The sequence below is a fragment of the Pelodiscus sinensis genome, chromosome 5 (genome assembly GCF_052426305.1).
Source record: "Pelodiscus sinensis isolate ZL-2025 chromosome 5, ASM5242630v1, whole genome shotgun sequence".
In the NCBI taxonomy this organism is placed as follows: Eukaryota; Metazoa; Chordata; order Testudines; family Trionychidae; genus Pelodiscus; species Pelodiscus sinensis.
The window spans coordinates 115,535,693-115,555,186 of NC_143056.1; the positions used below are offsets into that span (position 1 = coordinate 115,535,693).

The 19,494-nt window shown below is 46.2% G+C and overlaps 1 protein-coding gene across 3 annotated transcripts in view; it reads right to left on the reverse strand.

Annotated features, from left to right (window-relative positions):
* Positions 1-19,494, reverse strand: part of SLC67A1 (solute carrier family 67 member 1) — a 158,591-nt gene that overhangs the window by 32,126 nt on the left and 106,971 nt on the right. For all 3 annotated transcript variants that reach the window (XM_014579428.4, XM_014579427.4, XM_006134904.5), the window contains exons 7-8: positions 16,558-16,668; positions 11,450-11,550 (exon numbers count right to left, since the gene is read on the reverse strand). In XM_014579428.4, coding sequence (XP_014434914.3) covers positions 11,450-11,550; positions 16,558-16,668 — 212 coding nt within the window. The remainder of the gene's footprint in view (positions 1-11,449; positions 11,551-16,557; positions 16,669-19,494) is intronic.

A 19,494-nucleotide genomic window follows, 5' to 3' on the forward strand; every position in this document is an offset into this window, starting at 1 on the left:
GAGAGTCCAGCGGAGCAGCACCTGTACAATATGGACCCATGCATGCTGAGTTAGTCTACAGTACAGAGAGAAGGGGGAGGACAGAAATCTAACCAAACTGGTTACACAGGCTCAGGCGGTATTGGGAGGGAATTCCCATCTATACTGAAAAAAAAAAAAGAGTCAAAGGAATTACAAGATAACAGCAGCATGCCAGACAGTGGTTACTAACCAAGTAATAACCGGGTGGGATTGTAAGGACTTAAGAGACAATCATGCCACAAATTGGATACAAGCTGCATTAAAACTTACAGTGCAAGACCTCAGCTGAAAAAAATGGTTACTTCCCTTTTGTTCTTCAAGTTGCATTGTTCCTGTCCACTCCAACTAGGTGTGTGCGCACCATGTGCACAATCCCCGGAAGGTTTTTCCCCTAGTGGTACCCATCAGGCGCCCCCTGGAATCATGGCTTCATGGCGGTGTATACAGGTCCTTGCTGACCAGGTGCCTCTTCAGTTGCTGGATACTCTAACAGCGGGGAGGCGGGTGAGTCTTGGAGTGGGCATGAGCAACACGTCTCAAAGAACATGAGTTCCGTAAGGCAGGTAACTGTCTTTTTTTCAAATGAGGGTTCACGTCAATTCCATCGTGTCACAGACCACAGGACTGCTCTTCCAAAAGTGACATCATCTCTAGCCTGCGGCATAATGGCAAAGGGCCTCATCGAGGTGTGAACAGACGACCGCTCCACTGCACTGAAGAGGTCTTGGATACAGGAACCTGCACCAGGAACATTGCAGTTGAAGCTCGTGCTCCTGTGGAGTGTGTCATTAATGCTGGTCCAGGATCTCGGCTAGGTTGCAGCACAACCTGATACAAGCTCTGACCCATGACGAGATCCTTTGGAACAACATCAGGAACCCCTTCGTCCACTCAGCAGCTGCAAGGAAGAGCTATGTCGATTTCTGAAACGGCTCTGCCCACTCAGTGTAAAAGGCTAATGCTTGTCTGACATCCAGGGAAAGGAGCATCCAGCCTGGTTCTCAGCATGTTGATCAGGGAAGAACATTGGAAGAAAAATGTCCTGATTTGCATGAAACTGTGAAATTACCTTCAGGAGGAAAACCGAGTGCACCTTGTTTTTATAAATCACTGTAGAAGGGGGCTTGGACATCAGGCCTTTTAGCTTGGACACTCTCCGGTTGACATGATAGCCACCAGGAATGCCACCTTCCAAGAAAGGTAAAGTAGAAGCATATTCATAGGGGTTCGACTGGAGAGCCCATCAGCCCAGAGAGCACCAGGCTGCGATCCCATGGGGAAATCGGCTGCCTTACTTGCTGGTACAGTCTATCAAGCCCTTTGAGGAAGCAGCCCTCCATGGGATTAGTGAATACTGCCCATCCAACTGGGACGGAAAGCCGAAATAGAGGCTAGGTGCACCTTTACCAACGATCCCTCCAGGCCCTTCTGTAAACAGTTCAGGATGAAGGCAACTGCTGATTGCAATTGAGGAGTGCCCTTCTGCAGAGATTAAATCAAAAACCTCTTCCATTTAGTCAGATCAGTGGATGGCTCTCTGCTGCCAACGAGACCGTCCCTAACTAAGACTGAGCATGCAAGCTCTAACATGTTTAGCCAGGGACTTTCCATGCTGTGACGTGGAGAGCCTCTCGGCTAGGAAGCTAGAGGCAGGCCTGGTCCTTCCTGATTAAATTTGGGAGCGAGGCAGAGTTATAGGCACTCCTAGCAGTGTGGTGAACCAGTGCTGACATGGCCGCACTGCCGCTCTCAAGATTACTGATGTTTCCCTTTGTTGGACCTTGAGGAAGACATTGTGGGTGAACGGGAATGGCAGGAATGCACACAGCAGCCTCCCTTCCCAAGGACGGAGAAGGGCATCTGCGAGCGAGCCTGGGTGTGATCTAGGAAGGAGCACAACTGCTGACACTGTTGTGCCGTGTTGCAAACAGTTATGAGGAAATTCCCATCTTTGGAAAATGCTGATTATGACATCTGGGCAGAGAGATCCCTTGTGGCCGAGCTGAGGCCAGTTCATTCCACGTGCCCGGAAGGTACGATGCCTCCAGAGGTATCGAGTGAGTGAAGCAGAAGTCCCACAGGGCAAGGGCTTCCTAACACAGGGGAGAGGAGTGAGAACCTCCCTGTCTGTTTATATAGAACATCACTCTGGTATTGTCTGGCACAACCGACACGTATCTTCCTTGTACATGGGTTTGAAACGTATGGCAAGCCTGGCGCACCACACAAAGCTCTCTGACACTGATGTGCCACAAAAGCTGCACCTGGGACCAACGACCTAGAGTCCTGAATCTTCGTAGGTGCATCCCCATCCCATCGCCAATGCATTTGTGACTAGGGAAAGCAAGGGCCGATGCCCAGAGACGGATATTCTCTCAGGGTATGTCTACACTACAAAGTTAGTTCGAACTAACGGACGTTAGTTCGAACTAACTTTAATAGGTGCTACACTAGCGCTCCGCTAGTTCGAATTTGAATCGAACTAGCGGAGCGCTTAGTTCGAACTAGGAAAACCTCATTTTACGAGGACTAACGCCTAGTTCGAACTAGCTAGTTCGAACTAAGGGCTGTGTAGCCCTTTAGTTCGAACTAGTGGGAGGCTAGCCCTCCCCAGGTTTCCCTGGTGGCCACTCTGGCCAACACCAGGGAAACTCTATGCCCCCCTCCCGGCCCCGGACCCCTTAAAGGGGCACGGGCTGGCTACGGTGCCCGTGCCAGGTGCAAGCCTGCCAGCACCCAGCTAGCAGACCCTGCACCTGGCACGGCACAGAGCCACCCACCCGATGCCCCCCAGCCCACCCCCTCTTGCCGGGACCAGGCTGGCGGCTCCCGGGAGCTTGCCCTGGACCGCAAGAGGCGGGCACCTTCCTGGGCTAGTGCGGACATCGTGGACCTCGTCCACGATCTCCGCACTAGGCACAGGAAAGTGGCCGTCTAGGGCAGGAGAGCTGCCAGCCTGGCCACCCAGGACCAGGTGTGCATGAAAATCAAGGGGGTCCACTGAGACCCCCGACACTGAGCCCTGAGCTTACAATGGCCGTACTGGGTCAGACCAAAGGTCCATCTAGCCCAGTAGCCTGTCTGCCGACAGAGGCCAACCCTAGGGACCCTGGAGGGGATGGACCGAAGACAATGACCAAGCCATTTGTCTCGCGCCATCCCTCTCCAGCCTTCCACAAACTTTGGGCAGGGACACCACTCCTACCCTCTGGCTAATACCACTCCATGGACCCAACCTCCATCACTTGATCTCACTTCCCTTTAAACTCTGTTCTAGTTCTAGCCTTCACAGCCTCCTGCAGCAAGGAGTTCCACAGGTTAACTATTTGCTTTGTGAAGAAGAACAACTTTCTCTTACTAGTTTGAAGCCTGCTACCCATTCCTTTCCTTTGGTGTCCTCTAGTCCTTCTTTATGGGAACTAATGAAGAACTTTTCTGAATGCACCCTCTCCACCCAACCCCTTCTTTTAGAGACCACTATCCTGTCCCCCCTCCGTCTCCTCTTTTCTAAGCTGAACAGTCCCAGTCTCTGTAGCCTCTCTTCATCTGGGACCTGTTCCCAACCCCTGATCATGTTAGTTGCCCTCCCCTCTCCCAGCCTTTCTCTTCCCCTCTCCCACCTCCTTTTCCCAGTCTCCCCCAGTTTTTTTTCAATAAAGACAGAGTCAATGTTGGAAGAAACGTTATCTTTATTTTGTACATCAATAAGAAGGGGGGCTAAGGAAGGGTAAGTGGAAGGAGGTGAGGGAGGAATGGGGTATGAGCCCCCGATGGGGAGGACTGGGCTGGCTCTGCGGGCTTCTGGGGGTGGAAGCTCTCCTGCAGCCCCCCAATTACTCCCTCTCCCCAGATGGCAGCCAGCGGCAAGTGCAGCTGGGCTGATGGCCGAGTGGCGTGATGTGCCCAGTGTGGGCACTCAGGGCACTCCAAGCCAGAACTTCTTTGCAAGCGGGGCACCCCTTAGAACTGTGTGTCCGGGGTGGGGGTCGGGACCCTTTAAGCGCAGCCCTCGGCTAGCCTGAGACAGCATCTCCATGCTCTAAGTCCTCCTCTGATGCCCTGCCGGCACTGCTTCCGGCCATCCTTAAGCCCTGTTCAGAGTCCACTCAATGTGGACTTGCTAGTTCGAACTAGCAAAACGCTAGTTCGAACTAGTTTTTAGTTCTAGACGCGTTAGTTCGAACTAGCTTAGTTCGAATTAACTAATTCGAACTAAGTTAGTTCGAACTAACTTTGTAGTGTAGACGTACCCTCACATACTGTCTGCAGGTTGGGCCACCACCGGAGGGACTTGAGGTGCTGAGGAGTGAGTGAGACCAGTCTGATGGTCTTGGTTCAGCCTGTATGTCCAGGCTAGCCAACCCTGAAAGGGACGGAGTTGCAGCCTGGCCTGCTGTACCCCCACAGGCGTGCCAACAGCCACATGCCCAGGCAGTTTCAGGCAATTCTGTGCCACAGGGGCAGATCACTTGCTGTTCGCAAGACAGAAGCTGCTCCAGTGACTGTCACTGGTGATAAGAAGGAACCGGAGAGGCAAACAGTCAGCAGGGACCTAACAGGGCTGGCCCACAACATTTTGGCACCTGAGGTGGGGAGCTCAAATTACGCCCCCATACCCTCTTTTCTCCTGCCTGCCTGTTATGTCTCTTGTGCCCTCCTTCCTCCAGCACAGCACAGCACTCCACCATCTCTGAGCATCTAGAGCAGAGAGAATACTCATGGACCAGCAGCAGACACAATTTTCTACACTCTGGGTCTTAGTGGCGCCTCCCCCACCCCCCCAGCCTGGCACCTGAGGCAGTCGCCTTAGTTCGCCTCATGGTAAGACCAGTCCTGGGACCTAAACATACTGCCATGAAGGCACAACTCCTGGGGCTCCACAGCCGACCCAACGGGGGGGAAATCTTCCGTTCACTGTGCACATGGTGCACACACCCACTTGGAACTGACATGAGCAACCACTCCCAAGAGCAGTGTTGTTCGTTGGTAAAACAAATAGGAGTGACATGGAGAGAGAGGACCACAGGGGAGGAAGGCTCCCTGGCTGCAGTTATGCTGCACGAGTTGTGTGTGTGTGTGGGGGGGGGGGCGGTAATCTGGACTCAGAGGGCTGTTGAAGGGATGCACTGTGATTGCATAGCAGGAACCCAGCACTACCGAGGCTCCTTGTGCACTCAGGAGCAACTGAAGAAATAAGATCCCAAGCAAGGCTTTAAATCTACTTAAGGGGGGATAGGCGCTAGTACAGTCCTCCTACTGCCTCAGGAGTGCCCTGGGGCTCCATCCGGCTCCAAGGAAGCACTCTGCATCTGCTCTACAGCCTTGGGAGCAGAATCCCATTCTCCCCTGGGGAGGGGCACTGGCTCCCTGGAGGTGGCTCTGTGGTATGTCTACATCTTGTTTCAAAACCTGCAGCCATGGGCCACGGAGCTCTACAGACTTAGGCGTGTGCTATGGCTCTAAAACCTGTGGAGTAAAGCTACGGGCTGAGCCTGAAGACCAGGGTGGGAGCTGGCTTTCACTCCAGTCTGATCGGTGAATTCAGAGAGCTGTCAACACGACTACTTTTAGAGCCCTCCTTCCTACGGTCCAGGAGCCTGAATACAGATCCTGAGCCTTGGGCTCCCCCCTCAACACTGGGGAGCCCGCGCAGGTGCTCCAGCCCTTCCCCTCCCCCCACCCAGTGCTGGCCCACATTTTGGCACCTTAGGCGGGGAGCTCAAATGACACCCCTATGCCCCCTCTCATGGGCCAAAACTTTGAAAGGTCTCAATTCTGCCTTCTTCCTGCTCTACTCCTCTCATGGGACTGCTCTGCTACCTACCTGTGCACCAGCAGCAGACACAATTTTATACACCCTGGGTCCTAGTGGCGCCCCCCCACTGTCTGGCACCTGAGGTGGCTGCCTCAGTTTGCCTCATGGTAGGGCCTGTCCTGCCCCCACCCAGCGGGGCTGGAACACACAAACTTCACTAGCTTGGGCCCCCCTAGCCTGGGTGTGCAAGGGGAATGTGGAGAGTGTCATTCTGCTGCTCACTTGTGTGTGGCTCCCGACTGATTTTTCTGTGGCCCCTGACCCCTATTTTAGAGCATTAGCCTGACTCTGTAGGCCTGGGCTCTGAGATTGGCTGCAGCAGTTTTTAAAACACATTGTCAGCATTCCCCAAGGGGCTAGGTTGTGATTGAGTGGCACTAAACCCAGTTTGGAACTTTGAATCTGTTCTTTGAAGCAGCATTACAGTATTCAGGGAGGCTCCCATTCCCACGGACTAGTCAGCTGTTCAGTAATTGCTCTGTAACGTTCACTTTCACTGCTTGCACAATCCACCTCCAGAGAGGTGATGGATGCATTGCTTACCGGCTGGTCAGCTTTGTGTTCCTCTAGGAGATCTGGGATTCCCATCAGCCAGCTCAAATGCAGACGTGCCCTGAGCTGCTCTGTATGGCTCTTTAAGAGGCAGGCGGGCAGCAAGAGAAATATTTTCTGTCAACTACTCTCCTCTCAGATTGACACAAGGCTTTTTAAATTGCTTTCCACCAGTGCTTGAACCAGATGAGTGAAGCCAAGAGTGGGTATTTATTTATGCCTCCCCTTCTTGTTTATGCTGCAGGCTAACAACAGGGAAAATGGTTGAAAAAACCCAGAGTCAACAGTTGGCGCATACCACCTTGGGGAAGGGAAAGGAGGTGGACCCTATCAGTTTTTGAAAGGATTCATTATTCCCTGGGGAGGTTAGGGGAGGCAGAACCATTATTTCTTGTGTGAGAAAAATGCTGGCATTGCCAACCACAAGGATTCACAAACCAGGGGTCAGACCTCCAAAGTCTTGCGATTTTCTTAAAAACCACAAGTTTAATATTAAATATATAATTCTTTTTATTTGCCTAACAGATTTTAATGGATCATGTTTTCACTGCAGCCAAGAAAGCCAGAAAATACTTTTACAAACCAAAACAACCACCCTGAGAGCCCCCTGCAATCACATGACTCCAGGAGATGGGGCTTTAAGAGAGACCTCAGGTATCATGAGGCTCACTATAAAATTGCAAGCATTGGTAATGCATTTCGGGAGCCGGTGGGTAGAGAAGGGCCGTACCGTCACTTGCTTCCCTCCTGTAAAGCTGCACTCCACTCTTCTCTAGCCCTTGCGTGTATGGAATGCGTGCTCAGAACACAAGCAGACAACAAACACTTTTCTCTTCCCAGCAGACCAGCTGCTTTATTGTTTCTGAAACACAATGAGGGTGTGTGTTTGGCTTTACTTATAACTAAACTACTTTGTTTTGAATATACACAGAGAGATTTAAAGTAAACACTGCTTGATTTCCCCTCCAAACACCACCATTCATTTCTGTGATGCCAGCAGCTACCTTTCTACCCTATCCCCTGAAGGTGACAAAAGCACAGCTCCACATATCCTGCACATGGATAAAAAGGAGTCTCCTGCATCATCTATAACCTGCAGATCTCCTCACAGCACGTTAGACAGACATTTTGTAGAGAAAAAATAAAGGAACAGAAAATCTAATCTGTAGCTGAGGATCAAACTGATGTGGTTCATTGAAAATTTGTTATGAATAAGGCTTTAATTTACTTAGTGAAGCAGGGAGTCCATTCAGCAGTTGTTTATCAGCATTCATTCATTTAGAAAGGCGGAATTCTCTTGCACCCAAACCATACACAAACACCTTCAGTATCAAACAACGCTATACCACAGAAACAAATATATCTGAAATACCAATCTAAAGAAAGATGTAGGTAAACAAATGGGCTCTACTGGACAGACTTGGCTCACCTGCAATAATCTCAGTAGAAAATAATTTAAAAATTAACTCATTATGGCCACCATCTACATCAGATGCCTTTAGACTGTTTTACTGAAAACACCATTCTTGCAAAGTTTCAGCATCTTTAAGGCCTGATTCTCAGGTGGTGGAACTACACAGATTTGTGTCAGCTCAAGATTTGATCCTGTTTACCTAAAACTTGTGAAAGTGAGCTATAAAATTTTAAAAAAATCTAGGGACTTGAGTTGTCCCTAGATTTGTGAACAGGATTCTCTTAATAATATGGCTGGTGAGTGGAGATGGGAAATCATCAGTTTTCTTCTTTTTTTCTTCCCTAGCAAATTTTCCTTTCGCCTTTGGCTCAGTGGCAATATTCTACAATGGGGCATCACAAAAAACTAAAGTCTCACTACAGCCCACAAACCCCCTAGTTATTTGTGATGTACAGCATGATGCATACTAGGATACATTCAATGAAGCAGTATAGTTCAATTTCATGGATGGAAAAAGAATTTTCAACATTCTGATTAAACATTGGGTACAGAGTTTATTAACAGACATTGTCTTATTGGCTTTGGTATAATTCTACGTCAGTAGTAACTGTTTGCAGAATCAGGTCCTTGGTTAGCATAGAAATCCAATTATTATTAATATTAGAAATACAGTGGCACCTAAAGACCTCAGGCTAACTGAAGCCCAATTATCATAAGACCCATACAGACACACAGTGATAGACAGTCTCCCTGCCAAAGGCTTGCAATCTAAATGGACAAAAGAAGTATTGTTGCTATTTTACACTATCAGCGTTTTATAGATGGGGAAACCGAGGCACAGAGCAATTAAGTGACTTGTCCAAAGTCTTAAATAAACTCTGTGGCAGAGCCAGGATTTGAATTTGGATTTCCTAAGCCCCAGTTCAATGTAATTCGGGGTTAGAACTTAGCTTTCATTTTTACCTATAAACCAACTTTTGATATTTCTGCAGGGCTACGTCTACACTGGCCCCTTTTCCGGAAGGGGCATGTAAATTTCACCAGTCGTCGTAGGGAAATCCGCAGGGGATTTAAATATCCCCCGCGGCATTTAAATAAAAATGTCCGCCGCTTTTTTCCGGCTTTTTTAAAAGCCAGAAAAAAGCGGCGGACATTTTTATTTAAATGCCGCGGGGGATATTTAAATCCCCCGCGGATTTCCCTACGACGACTGGTGAAATTTACATGCCCCTTCCGGAAAAGGGGCCAGTGTAGACGTAGCCCAGGTGTTTACATATCTTACTATTTTCTGAGAAAACATTGGTACAGCATCATTTGATTTTGTCCCCTTTCTCAACTATCGTATCTGAATCATCCCAGTTGCCCATTCTCCTCACCTCCTGGCTATGTTTCTCCTTCATTACAGTTTTTATAACAGTCTGTCAACCCTGGTCTCCACTAGGACTTTATTTTGAAATAATACCTCCCCACCCCCAGTCAAATTTATAAGCAGAGCATCCACACTACCAAGCCTGTTATTGTGAAACACAGGACATAGAATTTGAAATCTGTACTCCTGCTTTTCATCAGGAGCGACGCTAATTCTGAAATAGTTATTTTGAAATTATGGCAGCGTGGACACTCCAGTGCCACTATTTCAAAATAATTACTTCCCAGAGTAATTTGAACTAAGTACTCCCCAGTGCTTCCTGGAGCTCTGAGTCTAAGATAGCATATTCACATTAAGAGAGCCCGCCTAAGACTAATTTCAAGGCTTCCCTGTAGTGTGGACACACTAGTTGGAATTTGTTAATTCGGGAGATATTAAGTCGAATTTACTAATTTTGAAATAGCTTCCTAGTGTAGAGATGGCCTCAGAGTGGATATGATTCCTTTCTCAGTCTTCAAGGTACCTATAAAAATGCTGGACCCAATTATCCACCAGTGTGAGCTGGCAGAGCTCTGTTAGAAATTGGGATAGCTCCATTTACTTACCAGCTAAGGATGTGGCTGGTTGATTTTAGAGCAAGAGCTACACTTTTGCTGTGCAAAAAGCTAGGACAACATGTCAATTCAGCACTGTACTCTGCTCATGGCTTAAAACTCAGTGACAATAGTAGTCAAATGGGAGAGGGTTTTCCAGAGACACTCCATTCTCAACAACTATCCTAAAGCACAGAAGAAACGCTTATTTATAATTATTTTCTAGGTTCCAGACAAATGATCTAGTCAGTGCTCTCCACAGGCAAGAATTACATTTCACGGGGATTACCCAAAATGCCTGTAATGGTGATCCTCTACCTGAAGCAATCTGCTTTAACTGCAGCAGGGAGGGTGATGAAGTGCACGATTAGATATTAGCTAGGAAGTAGGTGGCCCTTCCTTCAGCTCACCTGGTAGATCAGCTGCCTAGAACTCTCCTAGGTCTTGGCAAAGTCTTTCTGCTATGTGCCGTGGGCCTTCGGGCCTTCAGGCCCATTGACAGGCAAGAAGGGGGCAAAGGAGACAGTTGCCCTGGGACTAGGAGATTCAAAAGAGTCTAGAGCTCCTGACCACCACTGCTACCACAGAAATGGTGGTGGCCAGAGCCCTGAGCCCTTTAAATCACCACCGGAGCACAATGTGGTGCACTCTGCATGGCTCTCAGGACAGGATGGGAGAGGGCACTGCAATACACTCCAGGGAGCGCTGAGGACGGGCTGCCCTAGACTTGCCCTTTCCACCTGAGACCGTGCCCCTTTCAGGAGCACGAATCTGGCCTCCTGCACTTTGCCCAGTGGCCTAGCAAGTCTCTCAGCTCCCTTGCCCACACCAGAAGCAATATAGTCATGCAGCTGCACCATTGATGCTTTATGCCAATAGGAAAGTGATCTCCTGTCAGCATATTTACCGTAAATTAGCGTATATAACCCACGCACATGTATTACCTGCACCCATGCATAACCCGTGGTTTTTCCTAATTCTGTAAAAAAAGTCTCAGATAACCTGTGCACATGTATAGCCCGTGAGAGATGAACCACAGGTACTGTTAATGAACAGCATTTGTAATGAAGTATTAATGAACCACAGATGATGACACTGGATTCGTGCACAGAGAGACAACAAACGGGCGGTGTCAATAGTAGCCATTCAGCTCAAGGCTCACCTTATGGCTATGGAACAGAAAATCTATTATTTTAATGGGGGCTCGGGAAATTGGGTGTACAAATTTATGCAGAGAAACAATCTGTCAGTTCGCGCACAGACATCTGTTGGCTAACGGCTTCCCTACGAATGGGAGAAGAAAATGGATGATTTTAAAACTTTTGTACATAAAGAAATGAATCACCCGGGCTTGAAACCAAACATTACTGCCGCTATTATTAAATTAAAATATGCTGCTTTTATCAATTAAGAGTCAGTCTTGTCTTCCTGTAATTTCAGTAAAAAAAACTTGTATAACATGCAGACGAGTGTAGCCCGTGGGGAGGGTTGGGGGGGATTGTAAAACCTTGCATAACCTGTGGGTTATATACGCTAGAAGATGGTACTCTACCTCCACAAGAGGCAGATGCCATGTTGGCAGGAAAGCATTTCCCACCATCTCAGCACCTGTATGGACAGCGCTTAGGTCACTATAACTTTAGTTGCTCAGGAGGGCGTCTGATTATACTGTCACATTCACTTACCATTTGAAGGACACCAAAATATGCCATCAGATATCCAGTGTGTGCTGCCTCCAGCCCAAAGAAATTCATAGAGATGATGGAAAACATAATCAGGAAAAAACCTACAGAATGTATTAAAAAGAAAATATCTTTCAGGGGTATGGGAATATATTTCCAGTGCAAGTGAAGGGTCACGCCCTGCTTGATGTAAAGACAGGGGAGTTGCTCTGCATTAACACTGAATGCAGAGATGCAGTTGGGTTTTTTTTTTTTAAACTTTCATAATTTCAACGATTACCTTTAAAAATGTAACAAGGAGGAAGTTAGATACAATCCTGCTCATTAATAGAAGCGCTTTGCATGGTTTTATTAGGCCAGCCATGCTAACTTTTAGGATAGCACAAGAACGAAAAAAAAGTTCAGGCAAGAGTATAACCAGGGGATAGTTCCTCATTCCTTTCTCCTAACTTCAGATTTCCATCACTGGGTTTGGAGTCTCAACAACAGTCTAAGGACAGGAGATCAAATACAGTAGTTTCACTGTACACAGAGTGAATAACTTCACTGCATGTGGAGTTTCTGTCTCTCATGCATCTCCACTGTTGTCAACACACAGAGGCAGTCAAGCAGTATGGATGCTCTCTGCCCACATGGGGCATGCTTTTCAATTACTGTATTTCTCTCTCACACACACACATGCTAAAATTTTGTATGGTATAAGATAATAAAAACTTCCAAACTACCCCATAATGTACTTGTAAATCTCAAATGTGCTAATGCAATACATTACAAACAGGAAATGCCTGTTCAAGGTAAGGTCTAACATATTAAGTAGATATTTGCCAGAAAACAAAAGTCCAGCAAAGGATGTCTGAGGATGGGAAAACAATTTACTGGCAAATGACTCACTAATGCAGCTGCAGCAGAACGATTTTGTTCCCATTTTCTGTGATGCTGGGGATTATAATTCCCAGTCAATAATGTTGTACACTCACCTAGGTGTTCCCTCTGCCCACCCGGTACAAGCATACAAGTAGATTATTTTTTCTTTGTAGCGTTAGATGCATTTAGACAAGTACATATATTTTTCAATGGAAAACCACAAAAGCAAAATGTTAACTAAAGGCTAGTTGGCCCAAAGTGTATTGTAAGACATATTAGACTAGTCCCTCAGTGGGTGAAAATCAGCGGAACTATACCAATTTGTTCAAAATGAATATCTGATCTATTCACTCCATCAATTCAAAACTTTTTCTGGGAAACTGTCTTGGCTGACCAACAGAATTAAGATGGCTGCTGAAGTTCCATCTACTGTTCGCCTTATGTGTTTGCAATGTAAAGCTAGACAGTGCACTGAACAACTATTGGTTAGAATAATGAGCGGGGAGAGAGTTGAATTCACTGTAGAATATTCAGAGAAGCTGAGCACTCACAGTCAGGGCCAGACTTCCAGAAGAAATTTTTTAAAACTTAAAAAAAGGACCTTTCTTAACATGCCTAAATGGGAGCTTAACTGCTTTGAAAATCTGAAGTAAAGAGTCCTTGAAAATCTGTCTGTGACCTCTTTTGAAAATCTCCAATAAGAAGGACAAGTGATGAGCCTTGCACAGTGGAAAAAGGTATACGTGGCTTGGGAGACTCAATAAAAACAGGGAAATTTGGACTAACACATTAAAAAGCAGCTAAGTGACTTAGGTTCCCACATATCATATTCAAATGGTTTTTGGGCACTTATGAAATAGGTGAGAATTAGACCTATGAGACATATTATTTGGGGTTCTTAATTTTACACACATTAAAGGGACCTGGATTTCAGAAAGTGCTGAGCACCCACCCTCTGAAAATCAGACCCTTCTCGAGGGCCTCAAATTGGGGGAACAAGAACAGAAGCACCAAAACCCCCTAGTCGCTTTTAAAAATTTTGCTCTAAGTTTTACTAAGTGCATTTTGGAAATGTGATTTAGACTCTTACTTAGAGCTAAATTTTCAAAGGTATTTAGGCGCCTAAACATGTAGACTGGCAAACAGTGGGATTTTCAGAACTGATGAAGTACCAATTTCAAAATCCCACCAGAGCCTAGCTGCGTCCTTAGGCAACAAAATATCTTCGAAAATCTGGGCCCTAAGGCATTTTTTAATATTTGATACTTGGTTTGTTTTGCTTTCTCTCTCTCTTTTACTATATTTTAATGGGGCATTTTTTCCTGCCTAAGTTGAAAAGAAGCACTGTCATGTAGTAAAATACCCTACACCTTGGTCTTAAACTGATACTCCCATTATTAGAGGTACCCAGACAACATCAGCCCATCTTTCCATCACCACCCTGATTGAAGTTACCTCACTTAGGAAGGTACTCATTATTGCACGCAAGTTAATTTTAATGAGTAACCACTGTCAACTTGCCTCTATATACATTATAAACTCATACAATATAAATAGAAACAGGTCTGTAATTTAGATAAATTAACTAATATAATTATATGTTTGCAGTAGTGAGATGAAAGTAAATGAGAACATTCATTTGGAGTTTAGCCTCAAGCAGCGAGGTGCAAATAAGTGGAACACAGCCAAATCACCTCAGGCTGTAATCATGTGGCCAATAACTTGATGCCAGACCTGAAAAGTAAAGTCAGGTGCTGCTAGAGATTTAATAGGTGGAGCTCTTCTTTGTCAACCAGATGCTTTCCCAGTGTGGCACTGTGTTTCTGGAAGGACAGTCTTTCAGATGAAACTTATAATGAGGCCCTGGCCATTCAGGGTTGTTAAACATTCCCATGACATTTCCCCCTAAACGTTAGAATTTTACATAGTGCCCTACTCAGATCCGCAGCTGCTCTGCCGCTCTCCCACCCTCAGGTCAATAGAGACCTGGGGACTGGGGTGCAGGAAGTTTCCTCCCCCTGACTGGGGCACACAGCACCAGAGGGAATCGCCAGCTATTGAAAACAGCTGGCGGTTCTCTCTAGATGCCACGCACTCCAGGTAGGGCAAAGGGCAAATACTTCATGTACTCCCATGCCCCAAGGCCAATCAGGGTCTGTGAGTGGAGGAGCATGTGAAGACTTCTGGCCTTGCCCCTTCTGCCCGAGGCCCCACCCCTTATCAGGCGGCCCGTGACCACTTCTGAAATTCATGAAGTGGTCCCCCTTCAAAAATTATTCCCACCCCTGACCTAATACAAGTTCTGTGTCTGTAAGCTGGCACTTCCCCAATATTGTTAAGCACCCAGAAGTAAAGCCTTGAAACGGCGCGGTCCAGAGGGTGACACTGATCATCTGCACACGTAGTTAAAAGAGCCCTCGAGACTCTCCATGTGAAAAAGGCACGCGGATTACTGAGTTCATCCCTTCCTGAGTTCAGGGCCCAGTCCCCTACAAAAAAGTGTGACCACTGCATTAGATTCTGACCCTCTCCTTATGTCATAAGCAGTAGGATGAGCAGATTCTTTGTACACACACACAGCAGACCCTACAGCTTCCTGACCCAACATATGGGAGGAGAAAGGGTTTTACCATTCAGTGAAAAGAGGGAGTATTCATTAATAAGCAGCATGGTCACATAGCAGGAGAAGCCAAGCTGTCAGCTCCCCTATATCGACGTCCACACTGCTATTGCGTTCTTTCGGCAGAAAGTCGAAAGAACAGAGGGGTTTTTCTGATGGCGGTAAACCTCATTCGATAAGGAAGAAGCCTTTTTCGGACAAAGGCATGTGTGGACATGGAAGAGAGTGTTTTCTCAAAAGCAGAGGCCTCCAGGAAAAAGCACAGGTGCCTTGGTGGCCACTCCGTCCACAGTAATCACAACTTAAATGCGAGATAGGGTCCAATCAATGTGGGCACTATCTTTCAAAAAGGCACATCGCTTTTTCATTGCGCTTTGGCTGGGTGGGTGCTCTCTTTCAAAATAAGCTTTTTCCGGAAGATCTCTTCCGGAAAAGCTTCTTCCGAAAGAAGCCTGCAGACTAGACGTAGCCTTTGTCTGTCACTCTGTCTGTCTGTTTGTTCAAGAACTCCTCTTAAATAGTAAGAGCTAGGACCACCAAATTTGATATGCAGCTTCCTCTTGTCATAACTTAAAACAAAGTCAGGGTTTGCTTGTGCCGAGAAAAAGGGATGTGCCTGGAATGGGACTGCGTCTCATAAAACCATACAGAAAAGAGACAGAATCACTAGGCAAGAGAAAGAGGCTGATTGAGGGGGGCACCTCGCTATCTGGGACTGCCCCATCCCAGAGCCTCCCATCCCCAGGCACTCTTTAAGGAGGGCAGAGGGGGCTGAAGCTCCCCCCACCCTCGATTCATACAGGAACATTGCTGACTGTTCCCTTCAAGAGGGAGCAAGGGGAAAGTGCAGTTTGCTGCATTCCTCACTCTGGCTGGGGAGCACGGGGGGCAGACGACCCTGGACCTGCACCAGTCACACTTATCCCTCCCCTGGCTGTGCCCACTGGAGCTTCAGCAGCCATGGAGAGATGCTTCTCACCTGCCTCCCCCCCCAAGCTGCTACAGTGAGTGTGAGCAGGAGTAGTCCTCTGTCATTCTGAACCCCTCATCCTCAGCCTCACCCCAGAGCAATGATTCAAATGAAGCACCTACATTTTTATTTTTATTTACCCCAAACCAAAAATTAATTGAGTTCAGGACCCGAGCAACGCCAGGTACATCTGCTAATGTACGTATAAATGGAGGTAGCCAGTCATGAATAAATACTGCTAATCCAGCAATCTCTCTTTTGGTTGTTAAAAATGTGTTGTTATTTTATTTGTATTACAGCAATGTCTAGAGGTCCGAGCTGAGGTCAATGCCCCATTGTGCTAGGTGCCGCACACAGTCTGACAGATTAAGCAGACAAGACAAACAAAGGACGGGAGAGAGAAAGTCTCCTTATTCCTATTTTTCAGGTGAGGAATTGAGGTAGCTATATTACATGGTTTGCACAAGGTCACACAGAAAACCATGTGGCAGGAAATATATTATAAATTCAGCTGCAGATGTGGGCCCTAGGCCAGGAGGAAAGTAAATGGTCCTTCACCAGTGATCAAACAGAAAGGGCTTTCAGATACACAGGAAAAGTAAACCTATCAGATTTATATTTGCTATTTTAAATACTGTGATGACTACAGAGAATTACCTGTTGGGAGTCCGGAAAGGATCTTAATTAAGAACACTTCCTTTACTCCTGGAAGCTTCAGCAGGCGTAGGATTTCTTTGAGATTGAACACACTACCGGACTGCAACGTGCCTATGAAAATGACAGACCGAATAATAGTCTATTTACAGGGAGTAGAAGCAGGAAACATGAACAATACATTATCTTATTACACGCACAACTAACTCTCCACAGGGAAAATTTCTTCCCGTGTCTCTGCAGCTTGGCTCTCTATTGCCTGTTTATGTTTGGGTCTATGTGCATGGTACCCCACTAACCTCAGTGGACACTGCTGTGCAGAGCAAAAGCAGACTTCGCAACAGACATCTGCGGTATGGGTTAGAGACAGGCAGCGCTGATTGGAGAGGACTGTGCTGCATATGATTAAAAAACCTATTGCCCTTTTTCCATTCCCACCAGCTCTTATAATGGGTCACATAGGGTGTATCTAGACTACAGGGTTTTGTTGACAAAAGTGGACTTTTGTCTACAAAACTATACCTGCATCTACACTGTCGCTGAGTTCTGTCGACATAACTTTGACAGAACTCAGCAGTTTTGTTGACGGCTGTAAACCTCATTCTACGAGGAATAACGCCTTTTGTCAATACAGTTCTGTCGACAGAAGGCGTTATTGCATCTACACTGTCCTTTGCGTCTACACTGTCATGTCGACAAAGCAATTTGCTTTGTTGACAGAACTGGATGTAGTCTAGATGCTCTTTGTCGACAGAAGCTTTGTCGACAGTATCTGTCAACAAAACTTCTGTCGACAAAAGCCTATAGTCTAGACGTGCCCATAATGGGAAAGTCTCAACCATTTATGTCTTCTCACCCTTCTCAAATCTTTCTTTTTTATTTTAGCTTCATGCAGATTTTTCCAACTTGTATCACAAACACCATCCTGAAAGACAATGTGCCATAAAATACCACACAAAAATAAATTACAAGGTCTGACACCAGAGAAAAAATAACCCAGGCCAGATCTTCAGTTGGTACACATCAGCATTAAACCATTGAAGTCACTGGTTTACAAGAGCTGAAACTCCACTCTTGACCCTCCTTATTGACCAAGGTGCTGTCCACTTGATCCACCATGCACAGAATTCCCAACCAGTCAATTCCCATCGAGTTCTGAGTATGGAGGTCTTGCACATTGGGCATTTGATGCCAATAATCATCTGGCTAGAGCCACCTATGTACCAGGTGCAGCTACAGGTTGACCTGTAAAGATCCTTGGTTTTGTAGCCCCCAGTGTTTGTCTTCGCATTATCTGATGAGTTTACTGGACTGGAATTCATATGGTTGAAATTATTCTGGGTTTTGAATTAGTGGGTTTTTTAAAAAATCAGAAGAGTGTTTCTGTGAATAGGCACAGCAGACTAGTGAATGCATAGGCTGCATATTATTTTCCAGATGCCACCATTTGGGCATTAAGTAGAGCAACTTTAAGTTTAATGGGGTAGTAGAGGCTGGGTGAATGTCAGTGGAGAATTGAGCACTTCTATAAACACACTGGGTTGTAGCTGTTACAGCTATGGCAATTTCCTGAAGTATCCTCAACAAACCTTGCTGAATTAAGGTTAAAATTTCTGAATGACACTTAAGTATCTTAGAAGTTCATTGCATTCACAAGGGTTTATGTATAATTGTGAGAGTGTTTGTGATATCTGTAGGCGGAAAACATAACTCCTATATACCCTAAGAAGTGTTATGATCGTCAAAGGACTCTTTAAATAATTTGTCAGATAAGAATGAACTTTCAGTTGAGTATGTTTCCTCATAAATACTTGGCAAATTCCCATCACTGGACCCAACCTATTGAAGCTACGCCTCCAGGAGTCACCCGTTGTCTGTCAATTACCTGTTTTTCAAGGTCCCAAAAATGCAGGCCTGAACTGTATAAAAGAGCAATTCACAGATTCATGAGAGTTCTTGTTCTGCTCTTGTAACTATAGAGTCTTATGGTTTTAAGAATAAAAGTGCTTACTTAGGTGCCCTCATGACTATGGGCTATTACTCAGTTTAGAGCCTCTGGAGAGACAGCAAAGCAGACTGATTGAGGAGCCTGCATGCTAGGGGACTGGCAGAGAAAGTAAAGCTTGGAAAAACCCTGATCAGGAGGGAGAGAGAGACATGGGTCTCCTCCCCCACAGACAGCAGAGGAGCCAGGACTCTACAAGTGGGTACCCTTGCAGGATTCTGAGGGAGAAATCATAAGGTGCAGTTAGGGGAGCTAGAACAGTGTGTGTAGTGGGGGTGCTGAGAGCCATTGAACCAAACTGTAAACTCTGTATATAATGGAAACCGCTTCAAGCCAGCGGGTGCAATAGTACCGCCTTGTCTCCCGTGCACACCTCTAGTTCCAGCACCTATGCCCTGAACTTTACAGAAGCCAAGTTCATCATCATCATCATAATCAACAACAATGGGCTCAACGACCATTGGTGTCCGATGCCTCCCTCACTATTTCCTTCCATCTTTCCCTGTCCAAGGCGGAGTGGCTCCGCACCAATCTCTGTGGGGTCTGCCTCTCCTAGTTGGACCATCCATTATGCCGAATATCAGGGTCTTAACTTTTCGCTTGTTGTTCATTCTGCAGATATGCCCAAATAGCTGTAACTTCCTTTGTATAACCTTCTGTAGCTTCTCTTTTGGCTGTATCTTCCTATATAATTCCTCGTTGGAACCTTCTGCATCCATCCTATTCTCAGAATTTTTCTATAACAACACCTCTAGAATGCCAATATCCTTCTCTTAGATCATACGTCATGTTGCTCCCAATACATGAACTTCTCTACATTCTCTAGTTCGATCCAATCTACGCTGATCTACCTTCCTATTTCCTTATCTCCAGATACCATTGTCTTCACTTTATCTATATTCATAATCAGTCCATACCACTTCCCTTCCTCATTT